The 15,328-nt window shown below is 60.6% G+C and overlaps 2 protein-coding genes across 2 annotated transcripts; both read right to left on the bottom strand.

Annotated features, from left to right (window-relative positions):
- Positions 1–5,823: 5,823 nt before the first annotated feature.
- LCN10 (lipocalin 10) lies at positions 5,824–8,355 on the bottom strand (the record flags this gene model as incomplete). The annotated part of the gene is made up of 5 exons (XM_080709475.1): positions 5,824–5,981; positions 6,593–6,700; positions 6,970–7,040; positions 7,463–7,602; positions 8,251–8,355. The coding sequence occupies 5 exons, from the start codon at positions 8,353–8,355 to the stop codon at positions 5,824–5,826; spliced, it is 582 nt and encodes a 193-aa protein (XP_080565601.1).
- Positions 8,356–8,367: 12 nt separating this feature from the next.
- Positions 8,368–14,879, bottom strand: LCN6 (lipocalin 6; the record flags this gene model as incomplete). Its single annotated transcript, XM_080709473.1, has 11 exons — positions 8,368–8,466; positions 9,951–9,976; positions 10,153–10,254; positions 10,405–10,515; positions 11,042–11,112; positions 11,212–11,280; positions 11,814–11,953; positions 12,139–12,226; positions 13,342–13,415; positions 14,663–14,695; positions 14,874–14,879. 11 exons carry the CDS (start codon positions 14,877–14,879, stop codon positions 8,368–8,370), a joined length of 819 nt encoding a protein of 272 aa, XP_080565599.1.
- Between the last annotated feature and the right edge of the window lie 449 nt (positions 14,880–15,328).

Here is a 15,328-nt window from a genome sequence, read left to right as displayed (position 1 = left end):
GCGCCACTTCTCCAGGCAAGAGATGGCACCATCTCTGATGAGCTCACCAGATGTGCCTCGCGTTAGGGCATGTCCTTGGTCTCCCACTGATCTAGTTCACATCAGGTCCCTAAGGTGCGGCCTCTGGGCAGATTCCGGTGATGGTGGGCTTGGGTGCAGCAGGGTGAGCCCTCTGCCCTTATGGCCAGGCCTGCTGAGCTGTCCCCCCAAATCCTTAATGAGCCACAGCAATGTGTGTGTGGCTGTGTCCATGTCCACTACCCAGAGGGCGACTGAGGCCTCGGATTAGGAAACTTGACCCGGTCACATGGTTCGCAGTGGTGGAGCCAGGATTGTGCCTGGGATCTTGGCTCTGGACCAGGGAGCAGTAGAGGCCAGGAGGGAGGCCCCCTCCGCCTCCCCAGCCAAACTGGCCACTCGCAGCACCATCAGCATGATCCTCTCTACCACCAGGCGGAGAGAGGACTCCAAGATCAAGTTCTCACTCAGCCTGTTCTCTCTGGCTGCAGGCAAAGGCCAGCAAGGCTGCAGCTGGTGGCGGCTGCCACGTGCCTGCCCATGTGCCTCTCCAAGACAAAAAACATCACGCTGCCTCTGTCACCAACTCCTGCGCCGGCCCCGGGACAGCTCTAGCACCAGCTCTAAACTAGAGACCGCTAGAATGTCAGTCCTAAAGTCTGAGCCAGTGCCAGGCCCAGAGCCAGCACCAACAACATGCCTAGAGGAAGTGCCTGCGGGGCGTGGGGTACACATCTGGAGTCCCTGTTCTTGGGAGGCTGAGGCAGGAAGATGGCAAGTTTTGAGGCCAGCCTCAGCAAGCAGTGAAATGTTCATCAACCTACCAAGACCCTGTTTCCAAATAAAAATAAAACAGGGCTGGGAGTGTAGGTTGGAGGTAGAATGTCCCCGAGTTCAGTCCCCGGTAACACACGCACGCACGCACACGCACACAGCGCCTACCTCATCCCTGGCTCATGCAATGGCAGCTGAGCTGGTTTTCACACCAGAGTTGGTTCCTGCACCGAGTCCTGAACCACAGCAGGCAGCCTTGCCATCGCCAGGGCTAGAAACAGAGCGACAGCCGTAGCGCCATCCACAAAGTGGGACCCATCCAGAGCAGGCTCCAGCGCCAACTCCAAACTGGGGCCGCGCCATCACCAAGTCCTGTGCCCGTTCCAGACCCAGAGCCAGGCCGAAGTCAGCTCAAGGGCAGAGCCCGCCCAGCGGCCGCCCCCAGAGTAGAGGTGGGCTAGTCACCGCCGCCACCGCCGCCTAGCCACGGGCTCCTCCGGCAGCTCCATGTTGCGTAGGGCCCAGCACAAAGCTAGATTAAGACCCACTCCAAACCAGACACGGCCGAGGTACAGAACTCCCTGAGTCTTAGGAACATGCCGCTCCAGAGCCTGCCCCCGAGCAGATTCTCCCAGGGCTGCTCACAGAACGAGTGGGAGATGTTCACACCCTGCTTTGAAGAGTTTGAGAAGAGTGTGTGTGTGTATACACCTGGGGGTGTTCTATGCCCAGCACTTTGTGTGTGTGTGGTACTGGGGGCGGAACCCATGAGCCTTCTATCTCCAGGCTATATCCTCAGCCCTATTTTTTTTTTTTTAATTTGGAAACAGGGTCTTGCTAAGTTGCTGACAGCCTCACTAAGGTGCTGAATCTGACTTCAAACCTGCGATCCTCCTGTCTCAGCCTCCCAAGTGCTGGGATTATAGGCGTGCGCCACCACGCCTGGCCGGAGCTGCTTTTGAAGAATGAGGCCGCAGATCCTGCTCCTGCTCTGTGGGAAGAGCCATTGCTGTGGCTGCCAGGTTTCTCGGCCACAGAAGAGATCCGGGAAATCTGGCCCCGGGGGAAGCAGGAAGCCAGGAGACTGGGGCGGCTCCTGCCTTGTTCCTACTCGGAAGGGCGGACGCCCAGGTGGGCGATGTTGATTACAAAGCGGGAGATCTTGAACCTCCAGACACAGACTGAGCTCAGAGGAAGAGCTTGTCCCCAGCACCCAGCCAGGACCATGACCGCCACCTCCTTCGGAACATGGTGCCCCCGTTTGTGCATGAGGAGCCCACGTCCTGCCTGAGGTCCTCTGCTGCTGGGCAGGAAGGGCTTTCATCCTCCTACGTCCCCAGCACGGCCGGGTGGGAACAGGTGATCCAAGGGCGTCCTGTGCTTGGCAGGCCAGGCCCGCAGGCCAGGCTGGGAGTCCGCCCACAGCTGGCTGGCCTGTGTCTGTGTTAGTGGGCCTGGGCTACCATACCCAAGCACCCTGGACAGCGACTCACACTGTGGTGCTGGTTTCTTCCCGTCGTGGAGGGGGAGGGGGAGGCCAGAGGACCTGCTAGGCCTCCTGTGGTGAGGGCGCTCTCCTGGGTGTGTCTTCAGAGGAGGCAGAGAGCACAGGTATCTTCTCAGATGGCCAGCGATCCCTTCAGGACCGACCTTCATGACCTCACCTAACCCTGATCTCCTGACGCCATCACTACAGGAAAGGGCTTCGACACAGAACCTGGAGAAACGCCTGGCCCACAGCACGTAAGGTCGTCGCTGGGCACCTGTGGGCCACCTGCGGCTCTCCTGGATTTCGGATTCTTTTTTTTTTTTTTTTTTTTGCGGGTCTGGGGATAGAACCCAGGGGCATTCGACCTCCAAGCTACACCCCCTCTCCTATTTTTTTTATTCTTTACTTTGAAACCAGATCTCACTGAGTTGCAGAGGGCCTCACTAAGTAGCCGAGACGGTCTGTGAACCGTGATCCTCCATCTCAGCCTCCCGAATGCTGGGATGACAAGCGTGCGCCACCACGCCCGGCTCTCCTGGGTTCTTTTTGTGTGTGTATGTGTGGTGCTGGGGATGGAACCCAGGAGGACACTACTTCTGAGCTACACCCCCAGCCCTTTTTATTTTTTATTTGGAGATACAGTCTCACCAAGTTGCTGAGGCTGGCCCGAATCTGCCGTCCTCTTGTCTCGGCCTCCCAGGTACTGGGATTTCGGGCATGTGCAACCACACCCAGCTCCAACGAGGCTTTAATGATTTGAAGGGATCAAACCACTTCCAAGGAATCTGTGTCTTGAAACAAGACGCAGAACTAGTAAGGAAGTGCACACACACACCACAAAGTGGCAATCAGCAGTGGTCCACTTCTGTCTGCGTCCCGCCAGACAGAACGCGGGTCGGCCCCCGCCGGAGTGCGCTGTCAAGGTGCCCGGCCACACAGGTGCATCCTGAAATCTCCATGCTGAACGAAGGAAGCCGACTCCCCCCAGAGTGAGAGTGGTATGATTCTATGCATAGAAGGCTCTAGAAAATTGAAATTGGTCTGTAATAGCAGAAAAGCAGATTAATGGTTCCTTGGCCTGGGTGTGGGGTAGTTGGCTACAGAACCACTTTTATTTATTTTTATTTTTATTTTTTGCAGTACTGGGGATGGAACCGAGGGGCATTCTACCTCTGAGCTATACCCCCAGCCCTATTTTTTATTCTTTATTTTGAAACAGGGTCTCACTGAATTGCAAAAAGCCTCACTAAGTAGCTGAGGCTGTCCCAGAACCCGGATCCTCCTGTCTCAGCCTCCCAAATGCTGGGATTGCAAGCGTGCGCCACCACGCCTGGCTCAGAACCACTTTTAAAACTTCCTGGATAAGCCGGGCATGGTGGTGCACACTTGCAATCCCAGTACTTGGGAAGCTGAGATAGGAGGATCACAGTTCACAGCCAGCCTCAGCTACTCAGTGAGTCCCTCTATAACTTAGTGAGACTTTAAAATATAGGGTTGGGGTTGTAGTTTGGAGAAATAGGTTGCCCCTGGGTAACATCCTCCCTACCAAAAAAAAAAAAAAAAAAAAAAAAAACTTCCCGGATAGGCGAGTGTGGTGTATGCCTATAACCCCAGTACTGGGGAGGCTAAGGCAGGGGGTGGCAGGGTTGAGTCCAGCCTCAGCAACTTAGCAAGACCCCTGTTTCAAAATAAAATATGTTTTAAGCCAGGTGTGGTGGCGCACACTTGTAATCCCAGTGCTTGGAGGCTGAGACAGGAGGATCGCACAGGTTCGAAACCAGCCTCGGCTACTGAGTGAGGCTCTCAGCATCTTAGTGAGACCCTGCCTCCAAATAAAGTACAAGATAGGTCTGGGAGCATAGCCTGGAGGTAGAAAAGCCCCTGGGTTCCACCCCAGTACCACAAAAAACGTTTGAAAGGACTGATATAACTCGGAAGGAAGTAGAATGCCCCTGGGTTCAATCCTTAGCACACACAAAAAAAGAATAAAATAATCAAACTTGCTGGTTGATGGAAGTAGTCATATTTTATTTCCGACTTTGAAATAGGATCTTGCTAAGTTAGTTAGCATGCACTGGCCTCAAACCTGTGATCCTCCGTTCTCAGCCTCCCACATCCTGGAGTTAAAGGCGCGCCACCAGGCCTACTTTATTCCCATCTTAACAGCGCTCGAGTCATACATCACACTTGGTAGCAACAGGCCACTCATATCACAGAGTGCTCTGAGTGGGTCACGGAAAGATGGGCGAGGCCAGGTGGCCGTGGTGCAGGAGGTGGTACCGCCAGCAAAGCAGAGAGCGGGCAGGCGTGCCGAGGCGGCTACAGATGGTCAGCCGAGACTGGAGCGAGCCAGAGAACTCGCTCAGGGTGCAGAGCTGTCAGGATGGCACTGTGGCAGGCCAGGGGGAGATGGCAGGCAGTTTCTAAGGGGACCCCGTCAAGCAGGAAGATGGAGCCTAACTAAAGAGTCACGGTTAGCCCACCACCCTGCCCGCCCGCCTCTCGCCTGCTTCTTCCAAAGGTCCCCTCCCTCCCCTTCTCTCCAGCCCCACTCCCTGCCTGCCCCCCACCCCAGACACCAGCTCCCGGCCTCTTCCAGATCCTTCTCTACACAACGGACACTTCCAGACCGCAGATCTGATCGCCCCCCTTCCTGTCACGCTGCACCCCGCAGGTCCCACACAAAGGCCACTGGCCATCCTCCCGGCCCCTCTGGACCAGACCCAGGCACTTGGAGAACCTGCAGGGAGGACCTGGCCCACCAACGCTGGCTCTGCCTCCCCCCTCCCAGCTCTCCCTCCGGCAGCCACCCCCCCATCCCCTGGTCAGGCTCAGCATTACCTCTCCGGGGACCCTCCCTGCAGGAGGAAGCAGCCACGCCTTCCTTGGGGCCCCTGATTGCAGGTATGACTGAAGGCTGCCGCTCCTGGCAAGGCCTCACGCTGGACCTGCCCCGGCCCGCCATGCTGCCCCCCTGCTCCCATGGCGGTAGCTGGCAGGATGCCTGGCCCAGCGCACAGTGGGTGCTGAGGAGCGTTCGGCAGGTTTGCTAGCTGCATCCTGAGAGGCGGATGTCAAAAAGCAGAGCGCGGCTCATGGAAGCTCGTGCTGAGCCAGCCCGTGGTCTATTTCACAGGAGGGAGGGACGGCGTGCCTGGGCACACGCTACGGGCCCAGTCAGAGCCCAGAGCCTGAATGGACGTCACCTGGAGCAGGGCTTGGGGGCTGGAAGGACCACAATCCAGGGCAGAGGGCAGAAGGAGGCGGCGCTAGGGCAGGAGGGTGTGCGCACAGGAAACTGCAGAGGGAAGGCACAAGAGGGAGCCACGTTTACGTGGACCTGCCCGGGCCTCTCCCGGGCTCCCCGTGTGTGCACCCCGTGTGCACCCCGCACCCCAGAGGACACAGCTGTGCGGCCCCGCCCTGTTGCTGGATCAGAAAGCCTGTGTGCCCCGGGCCACCTCTGGCCCGCTGCAGGAGGCACCTTCAGCTGGCTTTGGCCCTGGGACCGTTTCATCTCTCCGCCCCCACAAAACCAGCTGTCAAGGGGGCAGGGGGCAGGGGGCAGGGGCCAGGAGCGCGGGCCGAGGGCGGGTGGTACCGTCTTTGGGGAGAATGGTGGCCTCCTTGGCAAGCTGTAGAATGTTACAGGCATCGAGGAATTCTCTCAGATTCGGGAAGCTGGGCTCGGTCAGTCTTCCTACAGGCGGCCCAGGGTCCTGCACTGAGTCAGTTCTGCCCTTGGAGAGGCACCCTGGCCCGACTCCCACACCACAGCCACAGTCCCTCTGCCCTGCCCCCTCGCCAAGACCACGAGGTCACCACGCAGGGGCAGTGCCGGGGAGCCCCTGTGTCTGAAGAACCCACAACAGCCGGTGTCTGTGCCCCGCCTTCTGCATTCCTGAGAAGCCCACCTGAGTGCAAAGACTGAGACCCGGGCCCCTGCCCTCTCCAACAGGGATGCTCAGGCCCCTCACCCCCACCCAGTCACCTCCACACCATCCAGTGCAAACCCCCATCTGGCGCCCCTCCTATCCCAGGCACCTCCACGCTCATCCTGCCTCCTTTCACCCAGCGCTCCCAACCTGAGTCTGCCCCCCAATCCCCGACATCATCCTCCCAGCCCCCACCTCCCTGTAAGGATTCCCCACTCCGTGTGCGTCCAGGGCCACCTCTGGGCCTGCGTGCTGTGGTCTGACCCCATCCTCCCTCCCTGCCAGCCACACACACCTGCCAACCTCCCTTCCTCTGTGCCTGGCGCTCCGCCCTCCGCCCTGCCCCCTGCTCTGCTGCCCAAGGCAGGCCGCTCACCCAGGAGCAGCAGGTTCTTGTAGCTGCGGCTTGCGCGCCCCAGGCGCAGGTACACCAGGCCATAGCTGTAGTCAGTGGCGAGCACGTGGAAGGCCTTCACCCCTTTCACTGCAAGGAGCGCACGAGGCCCGCTGGTGCTGGACCCCTGCCCGAGCGGCCAGCAGCCCACGCCTGGCTTGGGGCCTCGGCCAGCCCGGTGTGGGTCTCACCTTCAACCTCAGCTCCCTGGCCAGTGAGGGGGCCCTGAGGACTGCAGTTGGCTCTGGACCAAAGCCTGCCTGATGCCCCCGGTGCCCACCCTGCCCACCACGCGTTCTTGGCAGAGGGCTGGGGCGGGGGCCTCTTCCAGTTCCCACAGTCCCTGGCAGCCTACGTACAGGGGTTCCTGAACACGGCTTTCTTCTTGTCTTTTCTCAGGATCATCTCCTGGGACTGGCAGCCCTGAGACCTGGGGGTCAGGGGGAACAGTGAGCTCCTACCGGGGAAGCGCCTTCCCACCGGCCAGCCACCAAGCATCCCCCGCACGCTCTCTTTGACCTGACTCTGCAGGCCTTTTTTCCCCGTGGCACCTGGAGATAGGATGAGGTTGCCAGTTTAGACTTGGGGGCCCTGTTATGGAATTTTCCAGTTTAGACCAGCCCCCTCTGCAGCGGGGAGGAGGTGCTCCCAGGACCTACCCCCTGCCCATCCCAGCCGATGCCTCCTGGGCCGCTGCAAGGTCTTCCCTGGCCAGCCCTTGGGTTTCAGGGATGGAAGAGGTGGGGACAGAACCTGTGGAGCTTCCAGACCGACCTGGGGATCCGCCTCCTGCCTGCACATCCTCCTCCCTGTACTCCTCCCTGCCCGGCCAGCCTGGCAGGGGCCACTCACCGGCTGAAGGCAATGACCACCCGCAGCTGGCCTATCTTATGCACCTTCACCATGGCCGCCCCCAGCTTCCTCTTGCCCATGGCCGGCAAGAATCCCCGGGCATCTGTGGCCACGGCAAGAATGTACCAGAACCCTGAAAACTGCAGAGTGTTGGAGGAGAACAGTGTCTGAGCTGTCACATGGTCCTGCTTCTATCCCAGTTCCCAGACAGATCACTGTCCGGAGGAGTGACCTTGTTCTGGGGTCCCACCTGTCTGGTCCAGGCCAGGCAGAGGACAGGCCAGTGCCCGGCTGGTCAGGAGCTGGAGGAGGCGTGGGGCTGGGCTGCGGGATCTGGCAGGCGCAGCTCTCCTGCCTGCCTCAAGGCCTGGCCCCTGCCCACCTGCTCCCTTGCCTTTCCCTCTGCAGCCCCGACCAGGGGTCCTCCTGCCACAGATCTCCCCTGTCAAGTACCTCTGTGCCCATGTGCGGCCCCATGGTCCACCCAGCCACATACCCCAGCCAGAGCTCCACGCCAGCATGGGCCCTCCACCTTCTAGAGGTTTCTCCTCCACCACTGTCTGGCCTGCTCCTTGGGCCCCTTTGCCAAGGCCCAGGGTGGGGGGCTAGCAGGGCCCAGGGCTGTGGCTGGAGAGGCCAGGCAGGCAGGCACACCGGGCCTCAGAGGGGCTGGAATCCTGTGTCCTGCCCTCCTGCTGCGGCTGTTATTCCAGCCGGGCCTGCCTGCTGTGTCCTGGCCCCCAGTATCCCCGGCACTGGGCACAGGGACCAGTGGACGTGTGGCTCACCTTGCCCCAGTTGAGCGTTTGGGCCTCCTTAGGGAGCCGCTTCTGCAGCTGGGTCTCCACGGGCAGGAGCAGGGCCAGGGCCAGGGCCAGCCGGTGCGGCTGCATCCTTGCCTGCCATCAGCCCCGGAGCCCGGAAGCTGTGTGACCATCTCCCTGCATTGCCCGCCCCTTGGTGGGCGTCTGAGCCACCCAGGGCCCAGAGCCAGCCTGCATCAGCTGGGGAGAGCGGGCTGGGCGGAGGTGCGGCTATGGGCTCGCCCCTCCTCCTGGCTCAGAGGCCTCAGAGGCACTGGGCTCTCGGTGCGGCCACCGTCAACCAGGGTGGATGCTGCCCATTTGGGAGGCTCCTGAAGACAGATGCCGTTGTGTCCCCAGAGGCCACTCACATCCCTCTGGGTCACCGCATGACCCCTGGGGGGCCTCCTATAGCAGCAGATACCCTGGGCTTCTCATCTTCCACTGAGGTCATCTGGACTGACTAGGGGAGGCATAGGGCCGGGACACTCTGGGACTGTCCCCTTGGGCAAGTGTGCCCAGGGGAAGCGACATGGTGACCTCTGTGCGGGTGTGCCTGTGGGCAGCAGTGAGGTGACCTCTGGGGTACTGTGCACGTGGGGAGGGTCATGGTGACCTCTAGGGAGCAGTGTGGTGACCTCTGGACAGTATATGCCCTGGGGAGGGACACTGTGACCCGGGGGCGCAGGGTTTGGGGGTGTCCTCTCAAGGCTCCAGTGCCTGTCATGTACTGATGGACAGGCTGGAAAGGGCCAGGTGTGTGTGCCCTCGAATGTGTGTGCATGGGTGTTCACATCGGCGTGAGCAATGGTCAGCCCTCGCCTGTCCAGCCCAGCTGCCCTCACAGCCTGAACTCAGACTCAGGCCCTGGGAGTCCCTGGTCCCTGGCCAGCAGCAACCACAGCCCCCAACAAAGAAAGCCGAGCTCAGAGCGCTGGCCATGCCCTACTGGACACTCTGAGCACCGTGGCACTTGGCCACAGGTCCTGGTGGACATCAGTACCAGCCTCTTCCTCAGGCACTCTGCCCAAACCGTGCCCAGACCTGGGCCGCCCCTACTCTGGCAAAGCAGGTTTTACCAGTCCTGGGCTGCATCAGGTGTCTAGGGGGCGCAGGTACACTGAGGAGGGCGCTGTGCCACAGGGGCCCTTGACCTGGAGCTGGGTCTGCAGTGTACGGTTTGGCCTCCGGTGACATCCCCCCAGCCTCCCAGCGCCTCCCAGCATGGGCACCGCTTGGTTCCCGGTCAAGATGCACGGGGCCTGCCAGGTGTGGGGGTGCAGGCCTGTGATCCCAGTACTGCCCCAGTAAAACACACACACACACACACACACACACACACACACACACACACACGACGCACAGGGCCGTTTGCTTCTGGAATCACTTTATTCTGAGCTTGAGCAAGAGCCGGCAGGAGCCGCCGGCCTGCGCCAGCCCCGCAGCCGCAGAGCAGAAGGACAGTGCCTGCCGGCCTCCTCCAGGACGCTGTGGGCACTGTCACTGCCGGCCGGCACTCACTGAAAACCGGGAGGAGTGCTGGGCAGCCTCCCAGGGCAGCAGCACCCCCGCCCTCAGCCATTCTGCTGGCGGCAGAGCCAGGGCCCTGATGGGCTTGGGCAAGGGCCCCCGCCCCGCTCCTCCTGCCTCCCAGGGAGCCGGGGCCAGGGGAATTGGCAGCTTACCTGGAGGATCCTGTGTGCACAGGTGACTGAAAGAGGACACAGGCCAGCTGTGGGGCGCCTGGGCTCTGCCCCACCTCCCCGGGGCCTCCCTGCAGTGCTTTTGGGTAGGGGAGGGCAACTCCTTGGGGGACTGGCCCAGGTCCCTCGTGCGCCAGGGGCATCAAGCTGGCCTCTCCCCCTTGGCCGCTCGCTGCTCACTCACGGTCCCTCTGCAGCTGGGCCTGCTGCTGGGCCAGGAAGCCCAGGCCCCGGCTCCACTTGGTGAACAGCCGCATGGCCTCCTGGCTGGCCATCTCTGTCCGGCCTGGGGAGTAGGGAGCGGCAGGCTCATTCAGAGGGAGGGGCTGCCTGCCCTACAACACCCCCGCACAGGGAGCCCTGAGGTAGTGGGGAGCTGCGCTGTGCCCCTCGGGGCTGTGGGCGTGGGGCAGCGGGCCCTGCAGAGTCCACTCACTGTACAGCTCCACGGTGCTGAAGGCCTCATCCTCAGACTCGAGCTGTGTGAAGACGATGGCGTAATCCTTGAAGTTGGTGCTCAGCACCCGGTACTGCAGCACTCCCAGGGCTGGGAAGCAAGCGGGCCCCGTGGGCAGGGGGCCGTGGGCCAGGGCCAGCCACGGGACAGAGGGGCGGGTTCAGGGAGTGGCCCCATCAGGCCTCAGGAGAGGCCCGGCTCTGCCACGGGGTCCCGGCCCCTCCCCACGGCAGCAGTGTGTCCTCAGTACCTGACGGACAGACAGACGGATGAGTGCCTGTCCCAGCCCGTCCTGCATGACAGAGGAGCAGGGCCTCCCTTGCCCGCCTGATGCCCTGGAGGGCCAGGCACTGTACCCCTCAGGCCCGGCGTCTGGGCATGGGGGACACGAGGCCCAAGTCCTTTATGCGGGGCCCTCTCCCCCAGGCTGGCCCCAGCCCCCAGGTCACATCAGACTCTTGTACTTCAGTGAAGAGCTGTGCCGAGATCTCTGGAGTGGAGCGGCCCCCTCCTGCGGGCGCTGGCCAGGATGGCGGGGCTGGGGACGTTCCAAGGCCCGCCCCCACAACTGCCAGGCCAGCATCGCCCAGATGGGCCCCGCTGCCGACATACTCACAGGGGTTCTCAAACACCCATCCCGAATCCTGCTTCAGCAGCACCATGGTGTTCTGGCTGCATCCGTCCTGCCTGGGGAAGGAAAGGACATCTCAGAGTGAGCACGCCGGGAGCTACACGAGGAGCCGGGTGCTGGTAGTCCACGGCGGGCCAGCCGGCCAGGGAGGCCACAGAGGCAGCGCATCCCCCTCGGTGCCCAGGGACCGGAAGCCCTGCGCCGGGGAGATGGGCCGGCAGGCCCTGAGAAGCAGGGGAACCATGGGCAGCAGGCCTGGGGAGCAGGCTGGGGAGTGAGTTGCCAGGGGAGCCCTTGCAGGGAGGTGGGCACCTGCCCCTGCCCCTCTTTTTCTTTGGTCCTGGCTGCTGTGATATAAGCAGCTTTGCTCCACCAGGAGCTTCTGCCAAGCTGTTCTGCCCGGCACAGCCCAGAAACGAGGCCCACAACCACAGGCTGACACCTTGACCCAAACCAGCCTTCTCCCCTGTAAGTTACTTATCTTGTGCCCCAGTGGCAGAGAGCTAACACCCGGGGAGACGGTGTGGGTGGGGACAGGAGGGAGCTCTGTGGCTGGGCGGTGGCGTGCATGTGCTCTGAGGCGAGGGACAATTCCCAAGCCCTGGCCACCCGCGGCTTGGTGTGCCGGGACCTGGAGCCAAGCGCGGTGGGGAAGGAAGGGAGCCGACCCCGGCACCCAGGAGCAGGCAGGCTCTGCAGGCGAGCCTGGGGGCGCAGCCCGCGTGGGACCTGTGGGCGCAGGGCGTCGCCTGCTCACCTGTGGCGAAAGGTCAGCACGTTCAGGCTGTTTTCCGGGGTGAGGGTCACCACGACGCCTTCGACATTCTTCAGGTCCTTGTCCACCACGAAGCTCTTTTCACGGGAGGCCACAGCAAGTATGTACCAAGGCCCCAGAAGCTGCATGGAAGGCGGTCAGCTTTGAGGACGCCCGGCGGTGTCCCTCGGGGGATCCTCTCGGGTCTGGAGCCTCAGGGGCCCCTAACGCAGCCCAGCCTGGCCCTCGTCACCCATGCCGTCCAGGCTGAGCCTGGGGACTCAAGCTCTGCGGCTTCAAGGAGGCCTGCACCCCAGAGGGCTGTCACCTGCTTAGGGTCCAGTCTTCCCAGCCACACGGCCTGGGCCCCGGGCACGGAGGCCCACACCAGGAAAGCCAGCAGCGCCGCCCTCATCCTGCAGGAGGTCCAGGCACAGCGCACACCGCAGCCGGGACGTGCTGTCCTCCGGCCTGGACGGCTTATATGGCTCTCCATGCTGCGATGTGGGCGGCCACTGACCACATGGACCTTGCTTTTTGCAAAGTGAAAAAATTACCCGGGAGGAGGCATTATGTAGCGGTGGCCCCTGTGCCCAGCCTGGACCTGCAGCAGAGCTGGGGAGCCCTGGGGTTGTATGCGAAGCCTGTTCTCACTAACCTTGCAACACTAGCCCCTGCACTCCTCCGTGCTCCCGCCCCCCCCCCCCGGAAGGTTCTAGAATGAGCATCCTAACTCCAGCTGCCCCGCATCCTCCACTCCCTCCTCGCCTCTGCACTCCCCTGGCTTGGGTCTGGAAAGGCTCTTCAGGTCCAGACCTAGTGGGGTTGAGGTCAGGTCCAGGGACAGGCACAGGCTGGCCAAGAGCAAGCAGCTCTTCCAGAAACTGTGGTTATGGATATCTTCTGTTTTGATCATTTAAAAAAAAAACACACACACACCAAAAAAGCTGGGCGTGGCGGCACACGCTTGTAATCCCAGCAATTGGGAGGCTGAGACAGGAGGATCGCATGGGTTCGAAGCCAGCCTCAGCTACTGAGTGAGGCTCTCAGCAACTTAGTGAGGCCCTGTTTCCAAATAAAGTATAAAATAGGTCTGGGAGTATAACCTGGAGGTAGAAAGCCCCTGGGTTCCAGCCCCAGTACCACCAAAAAAATAAAAAATTTAAAAATAAAATATACATATTTTTGGCGGGTCTGGGGATGGAACCCAGGGGCATTTGACCTCCGAGCTACACCTCCTGCCCTATTTTTTATTCTTTATTTTGAAACCAGGTCTCACTGAGTTGCAGAGGGCCTCACTAAGTAGCGGAGGCTGTCTGCGAACTGCGATCCTCAGGTCTCAGCCTCCTGAGTGCTGGGATTACAAGCGTGTGCCACCACGCCTGGCCCCAAAAGTCTTTTTTAAAAGACTCCACTCAGAAGACTCCACTCAGAGCCGGGTGTGGTGGTGGGGTGGACTGAGCTGAGCACCTCTGCGCAGCACCAAGACCTCAGGAGCCGAGGGCTGCCCCAGAGCAGACAGGAAACTCACGTTCCAGCCTCGCAGATCCCTTCGGGTTTGCTCTCACCCTGAGCCTGCTCAGGGAGTGGCTTCCTGCAGGCGCCCTGTGACCAATCAGAGAAGAGGAGCTAGAAGAGCAGGGCCATCCTGGGCAGGTCTGCCAGGCACTGGCCAGTGGCTGCAGAACCAGCTAAGAGGGTGGCGGCTCAGACCCAGAGACCTGCAGGGGGAGCTGTGTCCAGGAGAAAGCACACTGGCCAGGCAGATGGGTAGAGGCCCGCAGGAGGCTGCTTCTCAGCAGAGCCAGGAGAGGGGCCTGCAGCCAAGCCCACCCCTGGGTGAGCAAGGGGTCAGCCACGTCTCCAGCGCTGAGCTCAGACTCTGAGGCAGGCAGGACAGCCAAAGCCAGAGCAGGGACAAAATTCAGGGGAGCCAAGCCGGGCGTGGCGGCGCACACGTGTAATCCCCGCGGTGGGAGGTTCGCGGACAGCCTCAGCTACTACTTAGCCAGGCCCTCTGCAACTCAGTGAGACACTGTTCCAAAATAAAGAATAAAAAATAGGGCTGGGGGTATGGCTTGGAGGTAGAATGCTCTTGGGTTTCATCCCCAGTACTGAAAAAAAAGTAGGGGAGAAGCCGGGCGTGGTGGTGCACGCTTGTAATCCCCGCGCTTGGGAGGTAGAGACAGGAGGATCGCGCAGGTTCGAAGCCAGCCGCGCACGCTGGCTTAGGAGACCCTGTTTCCAAATAAAAATGTAAAAATAGGTCTGGGACTGTAGCCCAGAGGTAGAAGGGCTTCCAGGAACCCCAGTACCACCAAAAAAAAAAAAAAAAAAAAAAAAAAAAAAAAAAAAAATTAGGGAGCTACAAGCTATTACTCAAAACCTGGCCGTCTGGAGCCGGTTGCCCAAGGGCTGTTTGTGGCCTCCTGGACAGCGTCCTGCTCCTATCCCTGTGGCTCACGACGGCCACCTCCAGGGCTGCTGCTGCGGGCTGTGGACCTCAGTTGTGTCTTAGCAGTTGTTCTGGCAATCTCTTCATGGTCACGTGACAGCATCTTAGCTCTAAACCAGCCCATACCCCTCTCTCCTCTGCTCTGCACCCAGGGCTCGGCAAACCTTCCTGTGCCCTGCCAGCCCCTGCCTGCCAGGTCAGGTGGAGACCACAGCCCAGCTGTGCTGGCAAAGTGTGATACGGTTGCTGAGAGACCAAAGAAAACGCTCAGAGACAGCATCAAGACAGAGTTTATGGGTAAATGCCTCCAAGGAGACCCCGAGGGCCAGACGGGACGCGGGGCACCTACGTCGCCATGGGGCCTGGCCCAGGGTGGCCGGCGGGACCAGCATCTTACCCTCTCCACAGCGCCTGAGTCCTGCACCAGTGGCTGCGGAGACAGGGGCTTTCACACAGGGTCCAGAAGCAGGGCATCACTAGTTTGCTTAGTTCCTAGCGTGCAAGAAAGCAGCTCTGCAGACCGACGAGCTCGCCTTGACCACTGGACATGTGAAAAACAGTCTGAGTCCTTTGAGGCGGTACTTACGTGGACATTGCTCTGGGCTCACGCTCATGGTTCCCTTAACACAGCTCGGTTCTTGGGGTGGGAAGGAGGCTTTCAGACACAGAGGGTCTTAGAGGCTCTTCTCCTTCTTCCCCTTGCTTTCCTCTCCTTCTCCTTCTCCTTCTCCTTCTCCTTCTCCTTCTCCTTCTCCTTCTCCTTCTCCTTCTCCTTCTCCTTCTTCTTCTTCTTTGCAGTACTGGGGATGGAACCCGGGGTGTTCTACCTCCAAGCAACACCCTCAGCCCTATTTTATTTTTGTGGTACTGGGGATGGAACCTGGGGGCCTTCTACCTCTGGGCTACACTCCCAGACCTGTTTTATATTTTTTTAATTTGGAAACAGTCTCACTAAGTTGCTGAGAGCCTCACTAAGTAGCCGAGGCTGACTTCAAATCTGCACAATCCTCTTGTCTCAGCCTCCCAAGTGCTGGGATTACAAGTGTGCGTCACCACGCCCAGC

This window comes from Muscardinus avellanarius (genome assembly GCF_963383645.1).
Source record: "Muscardinus avellanarius genome assembly, chromosome: 13".
NCBI lineage: Eukaryota > Metazoa > Chordata > Mammalia > Rodentia > Gliridae > Muscardinus > Muscardinus avellanarius.
This window is presented reverse-complemented; position numbering and strand designations above follow the sequence as displayed.